This window comes from Lemur catta, chromosome 9, assembly GCF_020740605.2.
Source record: "Lemur catta isolate mLemCat1 chromosome 9, mLemCat1.pri, whole genome shotgun sequence".
Lineage (NCBI taxonomy): Eukaryota > Metazoa > Chordata > Mammalia > Primates > Lemuridae > Lemur > Lemur catta.
In genome coordinates, this window is record NC_059136.1 from 85,719,516 (window position 1) to 85,743,193 (window position 23,678).

At 40.2% G+C, this 23,678-nt stretch overlaps 1 protein-coding gene across 2 annotated transcripts in view; it reads right to left on the reverse strand.

Moving 5' to 3' along the window:
* The window catches only part of DNAJC5B (DnaJ heat shock protein family (Hsp40) member C5 beta), a 59,284-nt gene that overhangs the window by 25,274 nt on the left and 10,332 nt on the right, over positions 1-23,678 (reverse strand). The window contains exon 3 of one of the 2 annotated variants that reach the window (XM_045560581.1): positions 17,436-17,563. In XM_045560581.1, the coding sequence (XP_045416537.1) occupies positions 17,436-17,554 (119 nt within the window). In that variant the 5' untranslated portion in view covers positions 17,555-17,563. Of the gene's footprint in view, positions 1-3,975; positions 4,061-17,435; positions 17,564-23,678 lie in introns of those variants that run through there. The other variant, XM_045560582.1, reaches the window with a different exon arrangement.

A 23,678-nucleotide genomic window follows, 5' to 3' on the forward strand; every position in this document is an offset into this window, starting at 1 on the left:
ATATTTCTTTTCCCTCTCCTTTTTTGCCTTCTTTTGGATTGATTCTTTCTTATTATTTTACATTTTTCTTCTGTTGGTTTGGAAATTATATATTCTTTTATTATTTTGGGGAGGTCTTTCCAGAGATTACAAAATCCTTGGCTTATCAAAGTCTAATGTTAATGTATTTTTGTCTTTGTTCAAGATTATATGAAAATCTTAGAACATTAACACTGTTACTGCCCTCTCAACTTGTGTTGTTGGTAGCAGATACTTTAATTCTCTAAAATTTTTTAAACCCTAAAAAATTATGTCATACAATTAGTATTTAAAAATATTTTATACAATTAGTATTTGTGTGCATTTATTTGCATATTTGCCATTTTTATTACTATTGGTTCTTTCCTGCATCTTTGATCCCATCTGGGATCATTTTTCTTCTGCCTATGAACATCCCTTATTATCTTCTTTAGTGCAAAATCTGCTGGTGATTATTTTTATGGTGTTTTTTTTTAAAAAAACTTAAGATGTCTTTATTTCATCTCAATTTTGAAGGGAATTTTTCCTGGATATAGAATTCTAGGTTTTCAGTTATTTTCTTTCATCACATTGAAAATTTCAGTCCACTGTCTTCTGGCTTCCATTATCTTGGTTGAAAGATTAGTTTTAAGTCTAATTGTTGTTCTTTAAAGGTAATTTGTATTTTTTCTCTAGTTGGGGGGGTCATAAAAGCTTTATATCTTTGGTTTTTGGAAGTTTTTCTGTGTTGTGACTGACCATAGAGTTCTTTTATTTATTCTACTTGGGTTTTAGTGAGTATATGTGGATTAGTATCTTTCATGAACCTGGAAAATTCACACATATTATTTTTTTCAAATGGCTTCCTCCATTCTCTTTCTACTCTAGTTTTCAGACTCCAATTGCATATATATAAGACCTTCTTAATGAATCCTCTATGTCTTTTATCTTTTCACATTTTTTCCTGTCCTTTGTAATTTTTTCTAGCAATTTTCTTCTGACCTATCTTCCAGTAACTTCTCTAACCCGATAAAACCCACTGTTGAGTTCTTGAGTTTGGTTGTTGTATTTTTTTATTTGTAGAGTTTTTCTGTTTCTTTTCCAAATCTGAAATATCCCTTTTCATAATTTTCAGTTTTCTTTAAAATTCTCAATCTCATATTTTATCTTCCTGGTCATAGATAGTTATTTTAAAAATCTGTGTCTGATAATTCACATGTCTAAAATTCCTATGGTTCTGTTTCTATCATCTCATTTTCTGCTGATTCTTGTTCATATTGTCTTGACTTGTGTGCTTACTTATCTCTGTGTGACAGATACTATATTTTTAAAATTTTTAAGAAATAATTTGAGGACTAAGAAGATGTTATCTTATACCAGGAAGCATTTTTATTTCCTACTTCCAGATACCTGGGGATCTTTGCAAAACTGAGATCATTTTAATCCAATATTAAAAATCAAGGTTTTCTTGGCTACCCAGATGGCTCAAAGTTCAGTTGCCATGCATAAAAGACTGGTGCTTTTATTATTATTTCTCTGTAACACATTACAGTAAAGTTTAAAGTTTAGTAACCTAAAACAACAATCATTTTATTTATTTGCTCACATGTTGTAAGTGGGCAGAACTTGGTGGGGACAAGTTCTACTTGGCTCTACTTGGCATTGGTTGAGGGAACTCCATTGGAGCTGAGCATCTGCTTCCAAGATGGCTTCACTTACACGTTGGTGAGCGGGTGCTGCATGTGGCAGGGAGCTCAGCTAGAGCTGTTGGACAGGGGACTCTGTTCTCCATGTGGCTTCTCCTCATGGCTAGGTGGGGCTTCTCACAAGGTGGTCTTAGGGTAGTTAAATTTCTTAAATGGTGGCTAGCTTAAAACAAAAGCAGAAACTCATAGGCCTTTTTAAGATTTAGGTAGAACATCACTTCTGCCACATTGTGTTGGTTAAATCAGGTCAGAGAGCCAGCCCAGATTCAGGACTACAACACAAAGACACAAATACCAGGGGACATGATTTATTGAGGACCACCAATGTAACTGTCAACCACAGATGATTTGATTCCAGTTTACACTTTCTCCTAGGTTACAGCACTTTGGGGTCAATAAAATTGTAGGACCCTCATCCTTGTTGAGCTAGTGTCCATGTTTTTTCCTCGTTGCCCTGTAGAGCTGTTTAAAGCCCTCCTCTACTTCTCAGTTATTCTTCTCCCAGAACATGGCCAAATCAGTCAGCAGTAATTCTTTACTGTCCAATGCTTTTACAATATGTAGATATGTGTGTTTATATGTGTGTGTGTGTGTGTATATATATATATATATATACACATATAATTTTGCTTTCAGTTTTTCTAGTTGTTCTCAGCAGAAGGAACAACTGGTACACATTACCTAGTCACTCATAACCAGGAAAGTTCTTATCATCTTTTATTTCCATGTTCCCTTCTTTCCACTATATGTTAATCCCACCAAAGGCTTTATACCACTGTTGTATAAATGAACCAACAATGGCCTCTGTGTATCGGCCTCTAGGTTGTTTATTTCCTCACTGAAGTCTGAAACCCATTAGCTCAAAAGCCCACCAGCACCAAAGTCAAATTTTTACACATCCAATTATTTAAAACATAGCCTAACAAGCAGATTTTTAGCCACTTAGAGCCAGCCTGCTTTACATACCCTTCGAGACCTCACTGCACTTCTGCTGACTGTTGATAAGATAGAGCTTTGTGGTTAAAAGACCCCAAGTTGTTACAGCCCTTTGGGACTCTGACTCAGAGACTCTGTCGTGTTTAGTGATACCACTAGACCCATAAGACCCCTCTTCAGCCCCCTCTCCCCTGGGAGTTCCCTCACCCTCCTCTCCTTCTGGATGCTGGCCCCTTGCTGAGAGCTTTAGGACAGTCTCATGCTGTGAGGACCTCCCCTTGCAGCACCGCCCAACAAAGGCTATGTGCTGCTGCCTCTCAGGGTCATATCTTTTCCCTCCATCAGCCTCCAAGTCCCCCAAACCCCTCACAACCACCTCATACGTTTGTACCAGTACAGTGGCCCTCCCCACAAGCAGCTTCAATGCCTTGTGCTGCTGAGAGAAAGCTGGAGCTGGAGTATCCGTGGGGCTCAGGAAAGCAGGACCTACTGGGCTGGGATAGGTGTCTGTCCTTCATAAGGGACAGAATAGAGAGATCAGGGCACTATTTGTCTTCAAATTGCAGATAATGATGCCAGCACTACCCCTGGTGTGTAATTATTTCTGAAACACCTGCTACCATAGCCCGTGGTTCAAGTATTTTGACCATCAAAGGCCCTACCAAAGGCATGCTGAAAGCCACATCACACAGTCCTATGACTTCCTCACATTTGCAGATGGAACATCTAAGAAACTCACACTAGCAATTGTTAGGATGTTCTCCAGTTTTCTGGGCTCTACAGTCACCTTTGTGATTCAAGACAGATGGGATGGTATGAGATAACAGGAAGCCTAACTGGTGATCTGTTTCAGAAAATAGGTCTTTTCTCTCCTGAAGAACCTCAGCCAGTGTCAAGTGCTGCCCTCTGGTGGCAGTGAAGATGGTGACACCGGTATACGTCAGTGTTTCCTTGACAAGTATCTTCCCAAATTTTTGCTAGAATGTGTATTAACTTGACTTTATGAAGAATTATACTTAAATTTTTTCAAATATAAGAGTTTAAAATATAACAATACTTGAGCTTTCAAAAAGTTCAGATGCCAATTGACAGAGCTATGTTTTGGTAGTCACTACTGTTCTTTTCTGTGACTGAGTAAAAGCCAGCTCGAATAGACTGGGATATTTGTACAAGCACATCAGATATACACATCCAACTTTAGAAGTATTCATCTACACAATCATAAAGTACTACTTCAGGGAATGAAGGCCTGAAGTTCTCATCAGTGGGTCACTGGCAGGCTTCATAAGATCTCTGTGTGCAATATTATAATCCTTTCCCCACCAGTGACACTCACCCAGAATCTGAAGGCTGCATACAGTTCAAGATCTCTCTGTCTGGCTCAAGCTTCCAACAGAGGTTTTGAGGCTTCTAACTTTAGCATGTTTCCTGGGGGAAAATTTGCATTCTTGTTTTTTCAAAGCCAGCAATCTCTACTGAACTTGAATGTCAAGCAAGAATAAAACTGGGCTGTAGGAGAAATGGCTGGATAGACCTCAGGCTGATACTTTGTCTGCTATTCCAGCAGCAGCTCCCACCAGTGATTCTAGTCACAGCTCTCAGCAGGCACTTGCTCCCTGCTGGTCTTCCCTCTGCCGGCTCTGGCCCAAGGCCCAAGCTCCAGTGAAGGTGAATCACGGCAAAGCTCCAAGCAGGTCCTGGTAATTTCCAGAGGCAGTCCTGGCCAGTGGCTCTTGTAGGGCTCTCAGGGTCTCTAGTATTCTATTCTTCTCAGCGCAAAACATACAGCATTATCCTATGATACAGCTTTCCATCAAGCTCCCATTTTCTTCTTCCTAAACCCGTTTTCCCCCTATACTCACTTTTAAACCTAACAAGACCTATTCTTCTAGACTGGCAGTCTCACTGACTTCATTTTCTTAACTGTACAGTCTGAACTTTGTGTTCAGGCATCTGAGTGCTGCTCAAGCAATCTTACTCAATTCCTTACTCATTCTTATTGCCTGTTTTAGCCTTCAAGGAGATGACTCTATCCAATCTGCTAATTCCACTCCCATTTCTGGTTTGCAACATCTGGTGCTAAGAAACATCTGTGAAGTGTGTTGTTTTTGAAACTCACATGCTATAGTTCCACTCTTGAAGATTTTGGTTCTGTAGGTCTAGGGCACCTGCATGTTTACAAAAGCATGTCTCTAGTAACTTCTGTTTTAAAGTGTGTTTTGTCCGATACTATAGCCACTTCAACTCTCTTTTGGTTACTGTTTTCATGTACTATCTATTTCCATCCTTTTATTTTCAACCTATTTTTCTTTGAATCTAAAGTAAATTTTTGTAGTCAAATTATGTTTTTTATAAACCCATTTGCCAACCTCTTCCTTTTAGTTGGAAAGTTTAGGCCATTTACATTTAATTACTGATAATAAAGCACTTCTACCATTTTTCTACTTGTTTTCTTTTGTCTTTTATCCTTTTTTTCTTAATTCCTCTGTTATTTGCCTTCTTTTATGTCATTTTAATTCGTTTATCATTTTTTTGCCATATATTTTTGTAGACCTTTTTTGTGGTTGCCTTTGTGATCACAATTAACATCTTAATTTATGACAATCTAGTAATACAATTTATTGTCAAAAGTATACGAAAACTTTATTCCTGTATAATTTCACCCTTCCCCATTTGTGCTCTTATTGTCACAAATTACATCCTTATACATTGTGTGCCCATCAACATAGATTTATAATCATTGCTTTATGAAATTGTCTTTTAAATCAGATTTTTAAAAAGAGTTACAAAAATATATTAATTCTTTTATATTTATCTATGAAGTTACTTTTGCCTGTTCTATTTTTTAATGTGGATTAGAGCTACCACCTAGTGTTATTTCATTTCAGCCTAAAGAACTCCCTTTAGTATTTCTTGTGTGACAGGTCTGCTGATGACTCAGTTTTTATTTATCTAGGCATATCTTGATTTCTCCATTTTTGAAGAGTAATTTTGCTGAATATATAATTCTTAGTGTATATATTTTTTCTTTCAGCATTTTGAATATGCCATCCTGCTGGCCTGCATGGATTCTAATAAGAAATCAGCTATTATCTTATCGAAAATCCCTTATGTATGATGAGTTGCTTCACTCTTGCTGCCTTCAAGATACTTGCTGACTTTGAACAGTTGGTCTGATCTGTCTTGGTGAGGATCTATTTTAGTTTATCCTACATGAAGTTTATAGAACTTCTTGGATATGTAAGTTAATATTTTTCATCAAATTTGGGAGGTTTTCAGCCATTATTTCTTCAAATGCTCTTCTGTCCCATTCTTTTTTTCCTCTCTTCTGAACTCTGGTTATATGTATGTTGATAGTGTACCACAGGTCTCTTGGGCTCTGTTGGTTTTTCTTCATTCTTTTATCTTTTTGTTCCTCAGACTGGATAATCTTAATTGATCTATGTTCAATTTCACTGATTCTTACTTCTGCCTTCTCAAATCTCCTACTGAGCCCCTCTAGTAAATTTTTCATTTTAGTTTTTGAATTTTCAACTCCAGAATTTCTATTGGGTTTATTCTTATAATTTCTCTTTCTTTATTGATAATCTCTATTTGAGAGGCATCGTTCTCATCCTTTCCTTTAGTTCCTTAGACATGATTTCCTTTAGTTTTTGAATATATTTAAACTAGTGGATTTAAAGTCTGATTAGTATACTTAAAGTCACAGCTTCCTCAGGGATGGTTTCTATTGATTATTTTCCCTGTGTATGGGACATATTTTATTGTTTGTTTGCATACCTCCAAAGTTTTTTTGAAAACTGGACATTTTCAGTATTTTAATGTGGCAGCTCTACAAATCAGATTTTCCCCTTTCTCCATGTTTTTTTGATTGCTGCTTGTTGTAGGGTTTTTTTTTAGTGACTTTTCTCACCCAATTTTGTAAAGTTTGCATTCTTATGAGTGGCAACTGAGACCTCTGTTCCATTAGCTTAATAGTCAGCTAATGATTAGACAGAGAATTCCCTATACACATGGAACCAAAAATCTCCCAGTCTTTGCAGATGGGTTCTATGTGTGTGTTGGGGCACTTCTTCAACACTAATCCAGGAAGTCTACAACTCTGCCTTGGCCTTAGCCTGCTTGCATAGAGCTTCAAGGTCTGCCATAGGTGGGAGCTTAGGGCCTTCTCAGGCCTTTCCTGAGCATGTGCACAACTCTGGGCATGAGAATAGTTTCTAGATGCCTCGGAATATGTCAGAGCTTTCCAAAGTTCTTTTCCCCAAAGCATCTCATTCCCTAGCTTTTTCTCCCAAGCTTATTATTTGTCCCAACTGTTATCTATTGCCACTGAAAGCAGTCACTAAAACATTTGCCTGTAAATGTTTCAACAATCCCTCCCTCCCAATTCAGATAGCAGCTTTAGTGCCAGGTGCTGGGTAATTCTGATTTAGGTGAGATAAGAAAAGCCTTTGAAGCAGATCTTTCAAGAAGAAGCCACCAGATAGATAAACCAACAGTAATTCTTCACAAATGAAGACTTCTCTGATCCCTCTGATACCAGTACTGTGCTGGTACTAGGAATGTGGGGTTGTTTTCAAGGCTAGCCCTGAGCTAGGGAGCAGGTATGGGACTACAGAAAACTAAAATGCCATGAAGTTTTCTGTCCTTACTGATATTTGACTTTTTTTTTTTTAAATAAGTGCACTCTGGTTGCTGCAAGCATTTGGTAAGTTTCCAGATTCCAAAAGAGTTGATGCCAACAGTTCTTGTCAGATATTATGCCACAGCCTCCCTTGTTTTCCTTGTTTTTGAGTGTGTGTGTGTGTGTGTGTGTGTGTGTGTGTGTGTAGTTCCTACTATGTAAAAAGCTTACTATATAGAGTCAAAAATAGTAAAGTTTAGAAGATACATACGAAGGAGACTGTGGTGAATGGAACAAACTTGAGGATAGAGTTCATATTAATGAATATAATAAACATATACGTATATTCATCTCTCAGAGCATAATATAAATCATTGTGCAATACTGAATAGATATTGAGTTAATGAGTGAGTGAGCGAGTGAAAAAGAAAATATGCTGATTGTAATGATTCTAGTGCCCAGGAATGACTGAGATTGACGCTGCATGAAGAGCTAAGAGGATGGAGGGGAAGGCTGGGCGCAGAGAAGGGAGGTTACGCAGCCCACCTGGAAGACAGCTCTGCCTTGGCCTCATATACTCTTCTTTTTAGTGGAAGGTTTTAGAATTCAGGAAACAGATTAGTGCTTGATAGAGATTAATTTCAATTAATCTTGTGAGCTTGAGTCACCACTCTGCCTTGTAAATATTTACAATTCTTCTATTAGCTATGCATTCCCCTGACATTTACACTTTATTCATAAGCAGCCTCTGTTTTCACTTGTAATTGCTAATAAAGATGGGTGAAAGCACCACAGGTTGGGGTGGCCACAGATCATTACGGAAATGACACGCTTTCCTGCTCCTTGTGAAAACAGCATTTGCCTCACTTTGGTCTACTCTAAGGAAACGCGTCTCTTCAGATTTGGAAGATAATTTCCAGAAAGTTCCATGTGAAATCAAATGAAAAAGAAAAATCAGGAGTCCCCTGCTGTCCTATGAACATGACATCTGGTACCTTGTCAACAAGGAGAAATTAAGCCCTCTGTGATGTCTTCCATGACCCAGTAGGCCAGCATTTTGTTAGGCTCTTGCACCTAGAATGGCAGAGAAACCAGCCAGCCTCGCTGTTGGGCATCTTAATCTTGTTCCTTTCTGACTTCAAAAATGTACATATCAGTGTAAATTAAAACCAACATTTATATTATACATGAGATTTTGAACACTCGGGACTCACATTCTCTAAATTGCATCTGCACCTACTGGCTCTGTTTCCTGCAGAGTTTTCCTTTCCTTATCCCCTAATTGCTTTTCACTTGAAGGTCCCAGAGTCACATCAAATGCCCTGTGTGCCAGGCAGAAGCTGTCATCTTTCCTGGCCGACAAGCCCCTCCTCTGTTTACTGGGCCAGTGAATGACTCCCTGTTCAGCAAAGAAACCAAAGCAATCATTTGAGAAATGGTCCTGAAGAAGCCAAGACTACCATCCAGGAGAAAACAGACATACACCCACAAACAAAATCTATGTGCTGATCAATTCATTTTTGCATTCAGCAAATATTAGCATAGTGCTAGGGCTGGAAGTACCATGGGAGGCGAGGTACAGAGTCTGCCCTCAAGGAATGATAAGAGTAGGAGAGGCAGGAAAGAAATGTAGGAGTTACAACCTGGGAGGACTTGGTGTGCTGATGGGGTGCACAGCCCCACAGCCACATAAATGCCTCCTTGTAATCATTCCGAGTATGATGTTTGGATTTCTTCTCTCTTCCACTCCCCACCCACTCTCCCAACTAGATTCTAACTTTTTGCTTGGGTATTCCTTAAAATAATTTTGAGAAACTGTTCCCCCTCAACATTTCTAACTTGGCATCTAAAAATTTTTGTAAGATTAAACAGATGTTATAAACATTGCCATGTTAAAACAGTCGTAACACTCTTTTAAACGTATTCAATGGAATCTAAATGTCACAGAATCTAAATATGCACCCCTGCAACACGCCTTTCAAAGTTGCCCTGCATCCAAGCCTTGCCAGGTTTGAAGATGACTGCTCCATAAGACTGTTTCTCTGACTCTTATGTACCCTTTGGATCACCCAGTACCTGTGTGATGCACCTGGGTTGAGCATTTTATGTGTATCACCTCATTTAATCCTCAGCAACCCTATGAGGTTGGTACCGTTATCTGCATTTTATTTATGAAGAAAAAGAGGCTAAGAGATGGGATTTGATTTGAGGTCTTTCTTAGACCTGCACTCTTAACTGCTCCTTCACACTCAGAAGATACTGCATCTGATGGATTTTAAGTGTTAAAGTCTATGCGTTCAACCTCCAAGGGGAACATGTGACTTCCAGCATGCTCATGACACTACCCTCCTGCCCTGCTTTGCTTTTCTCCACAGCACTTAACAACAGCTGATATATCGTATGTGTTGCTTATTTGTTTATTACTGAGGCTTCCCCTTCCCCCTGGCCCAGAATATAGGCTTTGGGAAGCAGGGACTTGGTCTGATTTGTTCACTGCTCAGTACCTAGAATGGTGCCCAGCACATAAGTGGCGCTCAATAGATGTTTATTGGATAATGGACAAGACTTGCTGGCATAAAGCCATTGATGCTGTCAGAGATTCTGGACAGAGAAGTGGTTTCAGTGGATCAGCCTTCCTGGCTTCTGCTATAATGAGGTAGCAGTATGAGGTGTGGGTCAACAATCTGCTGACTTCAGAATGAAGGTTCTTTAAGTTCCAGTGTCAAGAAAAGAGGCGATCTAATCACACACCCGAGTGCTTGCTGAGCAGCAGTCAAATGGCAAACTCTATTTACCTCGTCCAAGTTACTACAGAGAACACAGACTCAAGTAGCCTTGCTGTAGGACTATGAGAGGGCTGCATCTTTGAGTCACTGAAGCCCATTGTTCATTGCTGGACGTTTGGGCACATCGGGATGTGTTTGGAAAGCTGAAGGCAGCAGCCTCCTAGAAGTCCCACAGGGCTGAAGAGACTTCCAGAAAGGAATCAATCCACTGCTGGGTCAGTCCCAGCTACGAGTGTCTGAAGAACTGGAGGGACAGCCTGAGAGAGGCCTTTCTGAGGGTGGGATGGGAATGGCCGAACCTTCTGGAAAAGACTGTATTTTAGGGAAGAAACAGCCAGGCATGATGGCCTTGACCCAGGAGAAAAGCTAATCTGTCAGAGAGAATTGAGGTGCTAAGTACAGTGTCATTACTGCTAGCTCTGGCTCATCCATCAGCTTGTGTCTGGGTCCTAGAGAGAAAGAGCTGCAAGGAGTATTGGAAGGAGCTTTTCTCCCAGACTCTGACACTCATCATGGCTCTAACAAAGAGGAGGAAGCCCTCCCCTCACCCAGCCTCACACTTCCCAGTGGTACAGTCCAGTAGGCCTTGGGGACCCTCTCAAGTCTCAAGAGAAATAGCGGACGAGGCTTCTGGGCCTGAAGGAGTAGTCTGAGGACTTGGGGACGGAGTCATCAGCAAGGAGTACCTGCTGTGCCGGCTGGACCTGGTGGGTGGTGCAGCTGAGAGGGCCTGGAGCTGCAGCCACAGAGTCCAGAGCCCAGAGCTGTGTCCTGCAGTGACCATGGATGTGCCCACTGAGGGAACGGCAAAGCAGGATCACCCACAGGGTGGACACTTGGCTTGGAAGACAACACGCTGCACGGGAATGAACTGACCCCCAGGCACTGGGAGACTTTCTCAGAGGAGACTCCTAAAAGACTGGGATGGTGGAGACTTTGCAGGGAACCCAGGTTCCTAAGTCACTTGAAAGGGACTGGAGCCTGAGTCCTGGGGTTATGTGCAGGACACTCTTTGAGTCCTTTATTTCAATAGCTATTATCTCTCCAATTGTTCAATTATCCCTCCATTCACCCCCATCTCTTTCCTCCTCGTCTCCTTCCCCTGCTTCCTGACTCAAAATTCCTGTTGGCTCAGACAGACATTCTAAATTAGATGGGAAGCAAAACATACCAGTTTGAAGTGTAGGCAAAGATGTGAAAGATGGATAACCTCTTAGAAATTCTAGGTGTACTGGAATTTTTAAAAAATAATTCAAATGAGTCTCCTTCAAACAGCATGATAAGGGGAGGTAACAACTTGTAGGCAGTGGGAGAATGGGGTGAAGTATTTGCTCATCTAATGCAAACACTGGTAGGATTAAGTGACGTGACCCAGCAATGATAGAATTGGATTAAATGAGCCTTAGACTTCGAACACCATGGAGTGATTTTGCTCTGCAATGCTAAAGGCAGATTTATTCCATAATGAAGGCCCTCGATGAGACTTACACCATGAGTTTCACTCTGTGATATTTCACTTTTGACATGGACCACAAATTCACCTTGTGCTAGATAAATGTTTTCTGAAGAGTGGCACCAAATGGCAGGATAATTTTAGACTTAGAAGGATGATGGGGCTATTTGTTCTTTCACAATAGTACCTGGGATTTTCACTGTGCTGTTCCACAAAGGGCTCTACATACCTTGAAAAAATGATCTCACTTCTCTTTACAAAATCTCAATGAGGCAAGAGCTGCAGTACCTGGTGGGTTGACATGGTAAATGCCTTCCTCTTGTCACCTTTCCCAGCTGTCCTTTGAGGTAGCTGGGGACTCCAATTTATCAGCTGACTAATGAAGTATGGTTGAGTTTCAGACGATGTAGGGAAAAGATGCTCTATTCATAGCCAGTCTCTATGATAAAGATCTATAAATAGACATGGAAGGGACTTTGAGGCTGCTCTTTATGGAAATTCTCTAAAGGAATAAAGAACTAGAGATATTTCATAGTTCTGAAGGCTGGGAAATGAAAAGAAAAAAAAAAGAACTAGAGATACTGATAATTTCCTTCCTTTCCAACTTTGTTCCTTCTCTTAGAGACCGTTGCCCCTTGTCCTTCCTACAAAGTTGGACCGCACATCCTTGGTAAGTGGTCATGAGGCACTGTGATTCCAGACCTCTCACCAGAGCTGGTTGGACTTGGATGGGCATCTGACCCAGCTGGCTCCATTAGGTCCTTGCTCCAGGAATTTGGGATTGGGACATGCAAATACTGGAAAGTGAACAGGAACCAAGATAAATTCCCTCTCCCCACCTCTATCTACCTTTCAGGGGCCATGGGGTTTCCCTTTCTGAAACGTGAAAAGTTGGTTTAAAAAGACAGCCTTGGTGGGAAATAGCCTAAATATCTACCAAGAGGAAACTGACTAAATCACGGGACATCCATGTCACGGAATGCTACATGGCAGTCTGAAAAGAATGAGGCAGTGTGTTATGTGATCTGCAAGACATACTGTTAAGAGAAGAATAGGCTGGTCTGAAGGTAGTGAGTTATCTCACTTGATTGTTCACAGTCAGTTACAAATTGAACTTCTTGTTCTACTACTTCCCCCCCTTCTCACTAATGCACTTGACTAGTCTTAAAAAAGAGAGAGAAAGAGAGAGAGAAGAATAAAAACTACAGGATAGGAGGGATACTACACCATCAATTGTATAAGAGAGGAAAAATATAACATACATGCTTACATTGTCTACACTTAATATAATTATTAGGTTAGGGCTTAAGTCTACCATTTTTTTGTTTTCTGTTTCTTATTCTCCCGTTTCTCTTCTTTCTTTCTTTCTTTCTTTCTTTCTTTCTTTCTTTCTTTCTTTCTTTCTTTCTTCTCTCTCTCTCTCTCTCTCTCTCTCTCTCTCTCTCTCTCTCTCTCTCTCTCTCTTTCTTTCTTTTCTTTTCTTTTCTTTTCTTTTCTTTTTTCTTTTTTTGGTCTTCCTGTGCATTATTTGAACATTTTAAGGATTCCATATTGATTTGTGAATAGTGTCTTGGAGTGTATTACTTTGCATAATTGTCTCAGTGGCTGGGCATTACATATGCACAGGGGTGTGTGACTTACCACAGCCTATTGATATCTGTGTTTTCCAATCTGAGTGAAGTGTGGAAGCCCTGCTGCCATTTAGGTCCCTGTTTAAATATCATTGTCTTGTCAGATGGTATTATAATTTTTTTTTACCAACCATCATATATTAATATAATTTAGAAAACTCATGAAGAGGATAGTCTTTTGTATTTACCCATATTTCTGCTTTCTCCCTTGTTCGTTCTTTCTTCCTGATGATCTAAAATTCCTTCCTTTATCATTTCCTTTCTTCTGAAGAACTTCCTTTATCTGTTCTTTAAGAGTAGATCTGCTAGTGACAAACTCTTTTAGATTTCCTGCATCTGAAATGCCTTTGTTTCCCGTTCCTTTCTAAAATACAGTTTCAGCAGATACAGAATTTGCAGTTGACAGTTCTTTTCTTTCAGCACTTGAAAAACTGTTGTGTCACTTCTTTCTGGCCTTCATTGCTTCAGATGATAAAAATGCTGTCATTCAAATGTGTGATCCCCTGTAGGTAATGTGTTGTTTTCCCTCTGGCTGCTTTTGAGATATTTTCTTTGTATTTAGTTTTCAGAAGTTTAATTACCATGTCCCTGGGCAGGGATTGCTTTGGGTTTATCTCTTGGAGTTCTCTCAGCTTCTTAAATCCGTAGATTTGTATTTTTTGCCAAATCTGGGGAATTTTCAGTCATTACTTCTTTGAGTACTCTTTCCATTCCATTCCTTTTCTCCTCTCCTTCTAGGACGCCAATGCTACAAATGTTGGATCTTTTGTTATTGTCCCACAGGCCTGAGACTCTGTTTCAGTTTATTTTCTTTCTGTTGTTCAGACTGTGTACATTCTATCGCTCTGTCCTCAACTGCACTGATTCTGTCCTCTGTCATTTCCACTCTACTAGAAAGCTTATTCAATTTGTTTTGTTATTTCTATTATTTTTCAGTTCTATAATTTCCATTGTGTTCTTTTTAAAAATAATTTCTCCTTTTTTGCCAAGATTTTCTATTTTTTACTTGTTTTGAGAGAATTTGGAATTGCTTACTAAATTTCATTTTTTTTTTTGGATGGTGGTTACTTTAAAATATTTAGCAGGTAATTCCAATATCTAGTTCATCTCAATGTGGAAGTCAGATGATTGCTTTTTCTTATTCAAGTTGTGATTTTCTTGGTTCTTTGCAGGGTGGGTAATTTTGACTGTATCTGGATATTTTGGCTATTACGTTGAGAGATTCTGGGTCCTATTTAAATTTTTCATTTTAATAGGCAGTCATCCTGTTTAGGTTTAGCATACAGGTTGCAACCTACTTTTGCAGGTGGTTTCGATGACAATCTAATTTTCAGAGCCTTTACATGCTTTTCTGGCCTCCTTGGTTTGTCTTCTGCCCCTGAGGCTCCCACAGGTCCTTGTTGGTGGTAGTTGAGGAGCAGAAAGGAGTTTCTCCACGCTAGGGTGCCTGGTGCCTTTAGGTGAGGGAAGGCATCTCCAGCCTCCAGGGACAAAAGTACTTCCTGGGCTAGATGCTGGTTGTGGTGGAATCCCCCTTGCTAATGTCCTCTGTCTAGTGGGGTCTCCAGGTCACAGAGCTGAGTCTTAGGCCATTGAGGGAAGGAGAGCACTTTCCCAGCCTAGTTATTGTTGGGGGTGGGTGGCTGCTCCTTCCTGTTTCTGCTGGGCTTGTCTGGCGGTGTTGGGCAGAACTCCTGCTCAATTTGGAGGAAAAATAAGGCTACCTAGATGCCTTCTCTCCTTGCTACTGTGTGGTTCCTTTGGTCCTGGGATTTCTAACCAATTCACCTCCCTCTTTGTACCTTTCAGAGTTCTCTTTTGGTTGTCTCTGTGTTATTTCTGAGGTTTTTAGTTATGCTTAGCAGGGACAGACTGGGAGAGACTGGTCTACATCATCTTCCTTGGACTAGAAGTTCTCTATATATGCTTGTATAGGCATAAGATCTCTCTAGAAGGGAACACAAGGATTGGATAATATTGCTTCCCTGGAGAGGTGAGCTGGGGGATATGAGGTAAGGGGTAGACTTTTTAATATACCTGTTTGTATGTTCTCGTTTTAATCAAATGAATAAATATATTATTTCTTCAAAGGTAATAATAAAATGTAAAAGAAGAAAGAAGACTTCTAACTCAGCCTGGTTGTCAAGAGCACAGCCAAAGATTACAACAGAGGTCAAGCAGAGTATGGATTCAACAGCTGGTAATTTTATTAAATTTCTCTGACTTTTAATTTCACTATATTCTGACTGCTTTGATCCAGATCCCCGAATATAAGAATAATATTCCCAGTAGATTTTCAGCTTGCTCATACATTTTGAATAACTTGCAGAATACAAATGTGTAATTTAGATAGAAGTAGATGCTTTTGGCAGCATACTAGTACCCTAATCAGCTGAAAAATAATATTTGTATGACATTAAAACAAAATTAATAGCAAGACACTAATTACATGAAAAGACTTTATGTTGTAATTATTAAACTTGCAAACAACTCAGCATAATTAATGCCTTAATTAACATATGACCTGAAATTTTAGCTTACAAAATTGATAAAGACAATTAAAAGTCACATTTGTAAAGTAAAGTGGGTTTTAAAAATTACAAAGTAGTTGGATATCACCTTTTTTCTCCTCATTTTGGGGAACATTTTTGTAGGTATTAAGTTTACAATCAATTATTATGATTCCCACCCCATTCCCTAGCACAATGTCTCAGCCTGAAGCCTTAAGAGTTAAGTTTAGTGACCTTCAGCCAAGTATGTCCACCAACAGGGGGCTGGGCAGCTCCTAGGCACACGCCTTCTGGATAGATAGCTGTGGGGCAAAATGGAACCGCAAAGACTTTTCCTTCCCTAGCACCTAAGTGAAATATAAACTGTAAGAGATTGACATTGACTTTGATCAGATTCTACCATTTTCACAGAACTATTTGGATCCAAATGGCAGCTTGCACCACTGCCATGTTTACTTTAATACGTGCTTCTTGAGGGCATTTCAGTTCCCACAGTTTACTGCATGGTGAAGGTTCTAATCCAAGGCCAAGGAATGTCCCATTAGTAGACAAAAATGGAGAATTCACTAAACAATGGCGGGCTAGTGATTTGGAAAAATAAATAAATCTGGAATCCTAACTCATTCCTTATGGGAAACTAAATTCCAAATAGATGAAAGATTTAGTATAAAAGCAAAATCATAAGTGTACTAGAAGAAGATAGGGGTTAATACCTTTATAACATTATAATTGGAAGAGGATTTTTAACCATGATAGGTAAAACAAAAGCCATAAAGGAAATGACTAACACATTTGTCTACTTAATTAAACATTTTAAACTCTTGTACATTAAAAAAAAAAGCCAATAAGTTTTAAAAACCCAATTCAAGACTAAATCAAGAAGTAACTCTTTCATTTATATTTTGATTCATGTTTTCCTATAAAGGCATAGCTTTATTCCTCAATAAGAAAATAAGGAAATAATTGGAAATATTAAGTATAGGGGAAAATTTTAAAAAATTACATGTTAAATAATAGCTCTTAAAGTGACTAAATAAATTAAAGAATAACTAAACCTAGGCTGCAGCCATTTAAAATCAGAATATTTCATAACATCAAAATATTTTCATGATAGGACCTTGTTAAAAAGAGAGGTAGTTGGAGAATATAGATGAATACAATTTGATTTTTGAATGTATTTTCTAGACAGAAAAAAAGACTAGAAGGAAACAAAATATCAATGACAGTTATTGCTAGAGGTGGAGTTCTGGATAAATGTTATTGTCCTCATTTTTGGTCATTTGCAAACTCTCTACTATAGGCAGTTATTTTTGTATTCAATATTTTCTTTATTCCTTGGAGCTTTAAATAGAAGGATATGTCAAAATTTTCCCAAAATAGCTAACTTGGAACTAGATTAGGTATGAAAGATCAAATTAAGGGCTTAAAAAGTGTAGCTTACAAATACAGCAATTACACCAAACCCCCTCTTATTTAAAAAAGATGTTATATTCTATGGGTTAAATTACAGCTATTGGTTGTGATTGGTTCTCTCTGTCTGTCTGTCTGTCTGTCTCTCTCCGTCTCACTACAAGCTGCCCTCTCCTAAGGTCTGGCATCACCAGACAGTTCTTTCAGTGTCATGCTTGTCTCTTCCTAACTGCCTATGTTGTAGACCAGAGAACATGGGGTCCAAAATTTGGATTACCTAATCTTGGCAAGAAATGTATGTGTTTAATTGGAGGCACCTTCCAATTATAAAATAACTATCACTAGTAGCACAGGAAATGTCATCATTGAACTTCCTCTGTACCTGTAGGTTTTCTTAATTTCTTCATTTGATGCTCCCTTTTGCAGACCAAGAATTTCATATAGAGCTTCTCCGGTTGTTGACAGAGTCCGCTGTCTTTGGTTAGGTATGTTACATGCCATTTTCTCAGGCTGCAAAACCAAAGAGGGGAAAATAGCCATGAAGGTCATGCACACTGGAACCTACTCTTGAAAGCGGAAGACAGTTCATTTTTGACCGTTGTAAAAGATAATATGAAGTACATTTGTGTGCCAGCTGCAAAAGGAGGGAAGGAAAGAGTTAGAAGAGCCAAAAGCAGAGCTTTGAGACAGGGTGTTAAAGGACACAGGAAGCCACGTAAATGGAATACAGCCTTATCCCCACGGTTCAATAGAAGCAAAATGTTAACTAAACACTTAGCTAATTCAGTATGGTTGAGAATCAATCCTCACAAGTCAGGCAAAAGTAGGGTGTTTTTTTTTTCTCGTTGGAATTTGCACAACTTCTTTTTTGTATGTTTTCCAAATGTAGCCCACAATGGAAGTGATCATTCATTTTACTCCAACTCTACTGGCCCACCCATTGTAAGAGTTTCTTTTAAAAAAAAAAACAATTTTTTGGTTGGGTACAGTGGCTCACATCTATAATCCTAGCACTCTGGGAGGCCAAGGTGGAGGATTGCTAGAGCTCAGGAGTTCAAGACCAGCCTGAGCAAAAGTGAGACTCCCTCTTTACAAAAATAGAAAAATTAGCTGGGCATGGTGGCACATGCTTGTAGTCCCAGCTACTCAGGAGGCTGAGGCAGGAGGATTGCTTGAGGCCAGGAGTTTGAGGTTGCAGTGAGCTATGATGACACCACTGTACTCTAGCCTGGGCAACAGAGGGAGACTCTGTCTCAAAAAACAAAAGCAAACAAAACAATTTTTTTAAGTATCAGGAAAAAAAATCCCTAGGTTAGTATTTCTCTGTAGCTGTGGAGTCCCAGAGTCCCCCACAGTGCTCATGGGTTTCTGCACATGAGATAGCTCCTTTCCCCATGGTCTAGCCAGAAGGGGTTGGGCTGTCCCAGGTCCCAGGGAACCATATGCCTGCTGCATTCTGACTCTGACAGGGAAGCGAGCCCACCTGGGGGGGTGTTCCTGTATCTACCACTTAACCTCTCTGAGCGTTAACGTCTTTACCTGTAATATTAATAGAAGCATAGTAAAGCTCACCTCATAAGAATATCTTCAGGATTTAGAAATAATGCCTATAATGTATCCAGTATATAGTAAGTTCAAAGAAAAAGGTAACTATTTTTATTAAAGGCGGCGCAGTGTGCAATTCAGACGGTGCACTCCATGTTGGAATACTGGCCTTGCCATGGCTGGCTGCATGACCATCTCATCAATAAATTTGAGACAATAATATGCCTGAACTCTTGGAACTGTTGTAAGAATTAAAGGAGTTAATATATTTTTAAAATATATACCAATGTTCAAAGCAGTATTATTCACAAAAGCTGAAGATGAATGGATAAACCAAATGTAGTATGTACATAAAATGGAATATTACCAAACCATAAAAAGAAGTGGAACTCTGCTACATGCTAAAACACAGATGAACCTTGAAAATATTATGTTCAGTGAAATAAGCCAGTCATAAAAGGACAAATATTATATGATTCCACTTATCTGAGGTGCCTAAAATAGGCCAATTCTTAGAGACAGAAACTAGAGGTTGTTGCCAGGGGCTGGGGAGAGTGGGAGATGGGCAGTTATTGCTTACTCATCCCAGAGAGAGACTCTATCTCTGGAAACAGATAGTGGTGATGGTTAGATAATATTGTGAATATACTTAATGCCACTGAATCATACATTTAAAAATGATTAAAATGGTAATTTTCATGTTATGTATATTTTATCACAAAATAAGAAAATTAGACTTCAAGCTCCCCTGACCAGAAGAAATTCCTTGAAAATCATTATCCATCTCTTGGCCTTCCATCCTGTACAGTGGCTGCTATAAACATGAACAGATGTGAATAAATGAATATACCAGGGTTTAGGAGATGGCCAGAGCTTTGAAGACACTCACATACAACACAAGGAATCCCTGGTGACAGTGACGGCAGCAGAGCAGGAGACCTGTTGTGCAACATGGTGACTATGGTTACAACAGTACGTTGTATATGTACTTGAAAACTACTAGGAAAGTAGATTTTAAATGTTCTCTCTCACCACAAAAAAGATAAATATGTGATGTAATCCGTATGTTAATTAGTTTGATTTAACCTTTCCACAATGTATACATATATCAAAAGATCAGGTTGTATACCGTCAATGTAAACAATTTTTATTTGTCAATTTAAATAAATAAATAATAAATAAATAAATGCATCAACATAATGATTAAAATCCTAGGACTATAGAATATGGAGTTAGACGTTATCTAGGCCAGCTTAACAAAGGTCTTTTGGGGCATTCTGGCCAGTGACCATTGCAGTGGATACTTTTCCTGTTAGCCAGTTAGCTCTCCCTTTTCTGGGGAGTGCATAGGTCCCCACTGCTACGTGTGCTTTTCCTGAGACCTGCCTCCGTCTTACCCCATCTCAGCTGAGTAGACCAGGAGTGGGTACCCGACCCAGGCGAGACTGATTAGAATCCTTCCCTAGGATTTTTAAAATACAGCCTCTTAGATGGTGAAACCCATAAAACATAACATCCTAGTACTGTTTCCTGGCCTGAAAGGACAGAGGTTGGAACTGCAGACAAGGAGCAGGGCTGGAGACAGAGAGAGCCTCAGTTGTTCAGGCTTCAGTTCCTGGTTCCAGCTGTTCTTGGGTCCACTTGCAACTCTTACCCTCCAACAGTTTTCTCATCAATCCTTCCTTGGGTTGAACCAATAAAATGCCTCCCCATACACAACTTGACACACATTTTCTTTTCTTTTGAGTGTGTTTTAGGAAGGTTTTGGTTGCTGTCAACCAAGACTCCTAAGTGCCCTATACTCTCTTGATAAAACATGAGTGTGATTCCCTGAGCACCTCCAAGCCAGGATAATCCATTGTGGATCTTTCTTAAACCACTGCACCTACTCGTTCTTTAAGTTGAATATAGGTTCCGGGAACTTGGGAAAGAATACCGTGGACAAATCATAATGACATATTAATGTATTAAACCAAACAGATTCAGATGTATTGTGTAGCCATTTCTAGTACAGATAAGAAGTGATAAATCTGGGTCAAGATGCTTTCATGAGGAAAGTGAGTAAGAGCCACTCGAGAGAACTAAGAAGAAATAAGACAAACAGTTAGCTTTGCTTTATAGATTTATCTCTATATCCAGCATCCAGAAGTGAGTTTTGATAGTTTCCATTTGAGGGAGGGAAATGTATTCCCTCTTCATCATCAGTACCATGAAATGAGAGATGTGATGGTTCCCATAAGTCAACAGACAGTCCTAAAATCAATTTAACAAGGCACAGAGAAGCACAATTTCCACAACTGTGAGCAGTTGTGGAAACAGCTTTGATTCCTTCCCACTTGGGTCTTGCTGTCACTAATCCAGGAAAAAGATTTCCAGGTTACTGAAGATAATCTGCTAAGTGGATTATGATAACACCCACAGCAGACAATTCAATTACAGTCATGCATGGCTTAACGACGGGCATATGATCTGAGAAATGCGTCATTAGGTGATTTTGACATTGCATGAACATTGTAGAGTATCCTTACACAAATCTAGAAGGTATGGTCTACCACACACTTAGGCTGTATGGTACAGCCTATTGCTCCTAGGCTGAAAACCTGTGCAGCCTTTACTGTACTGAATACTGCAGGCAATTGTAACACAATGGTAAGTATTTGTGTGCCTAAACATACCTAAGCAGAGAAAAGGGACAGTAAAAATACAGTATAAAAGATAATATATGGTACACCTGTATGGGGCACTTACCATGAATGGAGCTTGCAGGACTGGAAGTTGCTCTGGGTGAGTCAGTGAGTGAGTGTGAAGGCCCAGGTCATTGCTGTATACATTTTATAATGGGTAGCACAATAGGTTTGTGCTACCCACAAACATGTAAGCAATGTGTTGCACTGTACCTTACTACAGCTACCCCCTCACTAGGCCACAGGAATTCTTCAGCGCCATTATAATCTTACGGGACCACCATCACAAATGCAGTCAGTCATGGACCAAAACGCTGTTATTCAGCGCATGACTGTATTTACTCAAAGCCTGCAGTGTGGGCCAAGTCTTTAGGGAGGTTGCAGACTAATATGGGACACAAAAGTGTAAGCCAATAATGTAACTGGTGTTCAGGGTCAGAGAAGTACCAAGTCCAGAGGTCAAACAGCACAAGAGGGAATCTCCTGGAGGACAAGGATTCTGCATGAGAATTGTGTCACCTGAGCCTTAGCGCCGTGCCTGGCACATATTAGGTACCCGATAAATGTCCGGTGGGTGACTCAAGAATAAGTGTTTAACTTCAATCTGAGGAACAGCTTCACAGAGAAGGTGAAGTCTGAGCTGATGATAACACTACCGCTTGCTTCTGTAGAACTTGGTATGTATTTTTCTATTACAGCCCTTCTGTCTAAGCCTAACCTTGCATCCATGCGGACTTGGTGACCAGTGACTCTCTTGCTCATCTACTTGCATAAATAAACACGAATGAGGACTTTGTGGGTTTGGGGGCTGAAAGAGGAGGGAGAAAATCTTGGTTGGGACCTAGCTCAGAGAAAGGATGAGGGGAGTCTAGACTAGATAAGGACCGCAAGGTCCCCTGCCTGCCCAAGGACATGTTTTTGAGCTCCTCTGGGGAGAGAGGTTAGAACCTGAAGAGATGTTTTCATGAACCCTCTTTAAGAACTAAAGGAAACAAAGATCTGGAACCTTGAAACCTCATCACAGGGAGAAGCAGCACCCAGGCCAGGCCAAGCCAACATTTTCCTACCAAGGACGTTGGAGGCAGAAGATGTGGCAAAGGGGCCAGGGGACCTGCTGGCCATCCCTGGCCTGACGGGAGAAGAGTTGGTCTCAGACAGCCCGGCCCGGAGTCACTTCTGAAAACATTTGCAATACCCCCTGAGGATACTCAGAAATATTTGGAATGCTTGGAAGCTCTCAAATTGCAATGCAAGTAAGATTTAGCACCAGCAAGGGGCAGGGGGGTGACAGCAGGCAGCAGGGAGGGGCTTAAAGTTGCTTTGCCTATACTTTAGGTGGAATTTAAAAAAATCAATGATTCAAATAAAAAATGGGGTGGTGTGGACTAATGTTGATGGAGATAATGGGGGTGATGTGTGGGCACTAACACCCCTCTCTGCGAGTCTCCCAGAACTCTGGCACGTCTTCAGGAGGATTTTGCAGGGGGTAGGGCCCTGCAACTGTACAGATGAGGTCAAGCACACAGCAGAATGGATATCAGTGAGGCCACATTTATCCCCCCAGCTTGTGGGCCCGGGAACAATAAGGTTATGCTCAACCTAACAATATTATTCACTTCCATGTCTCCTTTCACCACTATATTCTGAGCCCCTTAAGGGTGGAACTCTATTTTGCATTAGTTGTTTTTATCCCAGTGGCATAGCTCAGGGCTATGGCCCGTGGGGTCTTGGGAGCTCTTACACTGCATGAAAGGGAGGGAGAACAGAGCACTGGCAGTTACTGAGCCCCTTCTATGGACCAGAAGGACAACTGTCATACATTGTGTCATTTAATCCTGTTGTCAGCACTTGGAGCATCAGAGAGGGACCGCAGGAACTTGTGACAAAGAGAAGTAAGATTGCTTTCTGAGAGTTAAACTGGGACGTCATTGCGTGAAGGATCAGGGAAGAACTATCTTAACGTCATCTTCAGAGATAAATGGCTCCTAGGCCCGCACGAGCTGATGGAGCCGGACTAACTGCATAAACTCAACAGAGAGCCTCACATTCTTGTGTCGGTTATTCAGAGGGATGATCAGACGTGGGCAGGGACAGAAACACAAGTGAGAGGCAAGTGCTGGCTGGGCCATCCAAGCACTGTTGAGAGAAAAGGGTCAAACGATTCAAGTCCCACTGGCCAGGTGGTTCCTCTTCCAGGCCGAAGAAACCCATCTTCAGCCCAATGTGGTTAGACATTTGATTCATCTAACGTCACACTCGTCAAGCCACCTCTGATTACGACGTGGCATCCTAGGTGGGTCTTCCTTGAGGAGGAAAAGACGCTGGTCACATGGAATCAGCTCTTCACACTGGCCCATGTGACAATTATGTCTCCTAGTAAATGAATAAACTGGCAT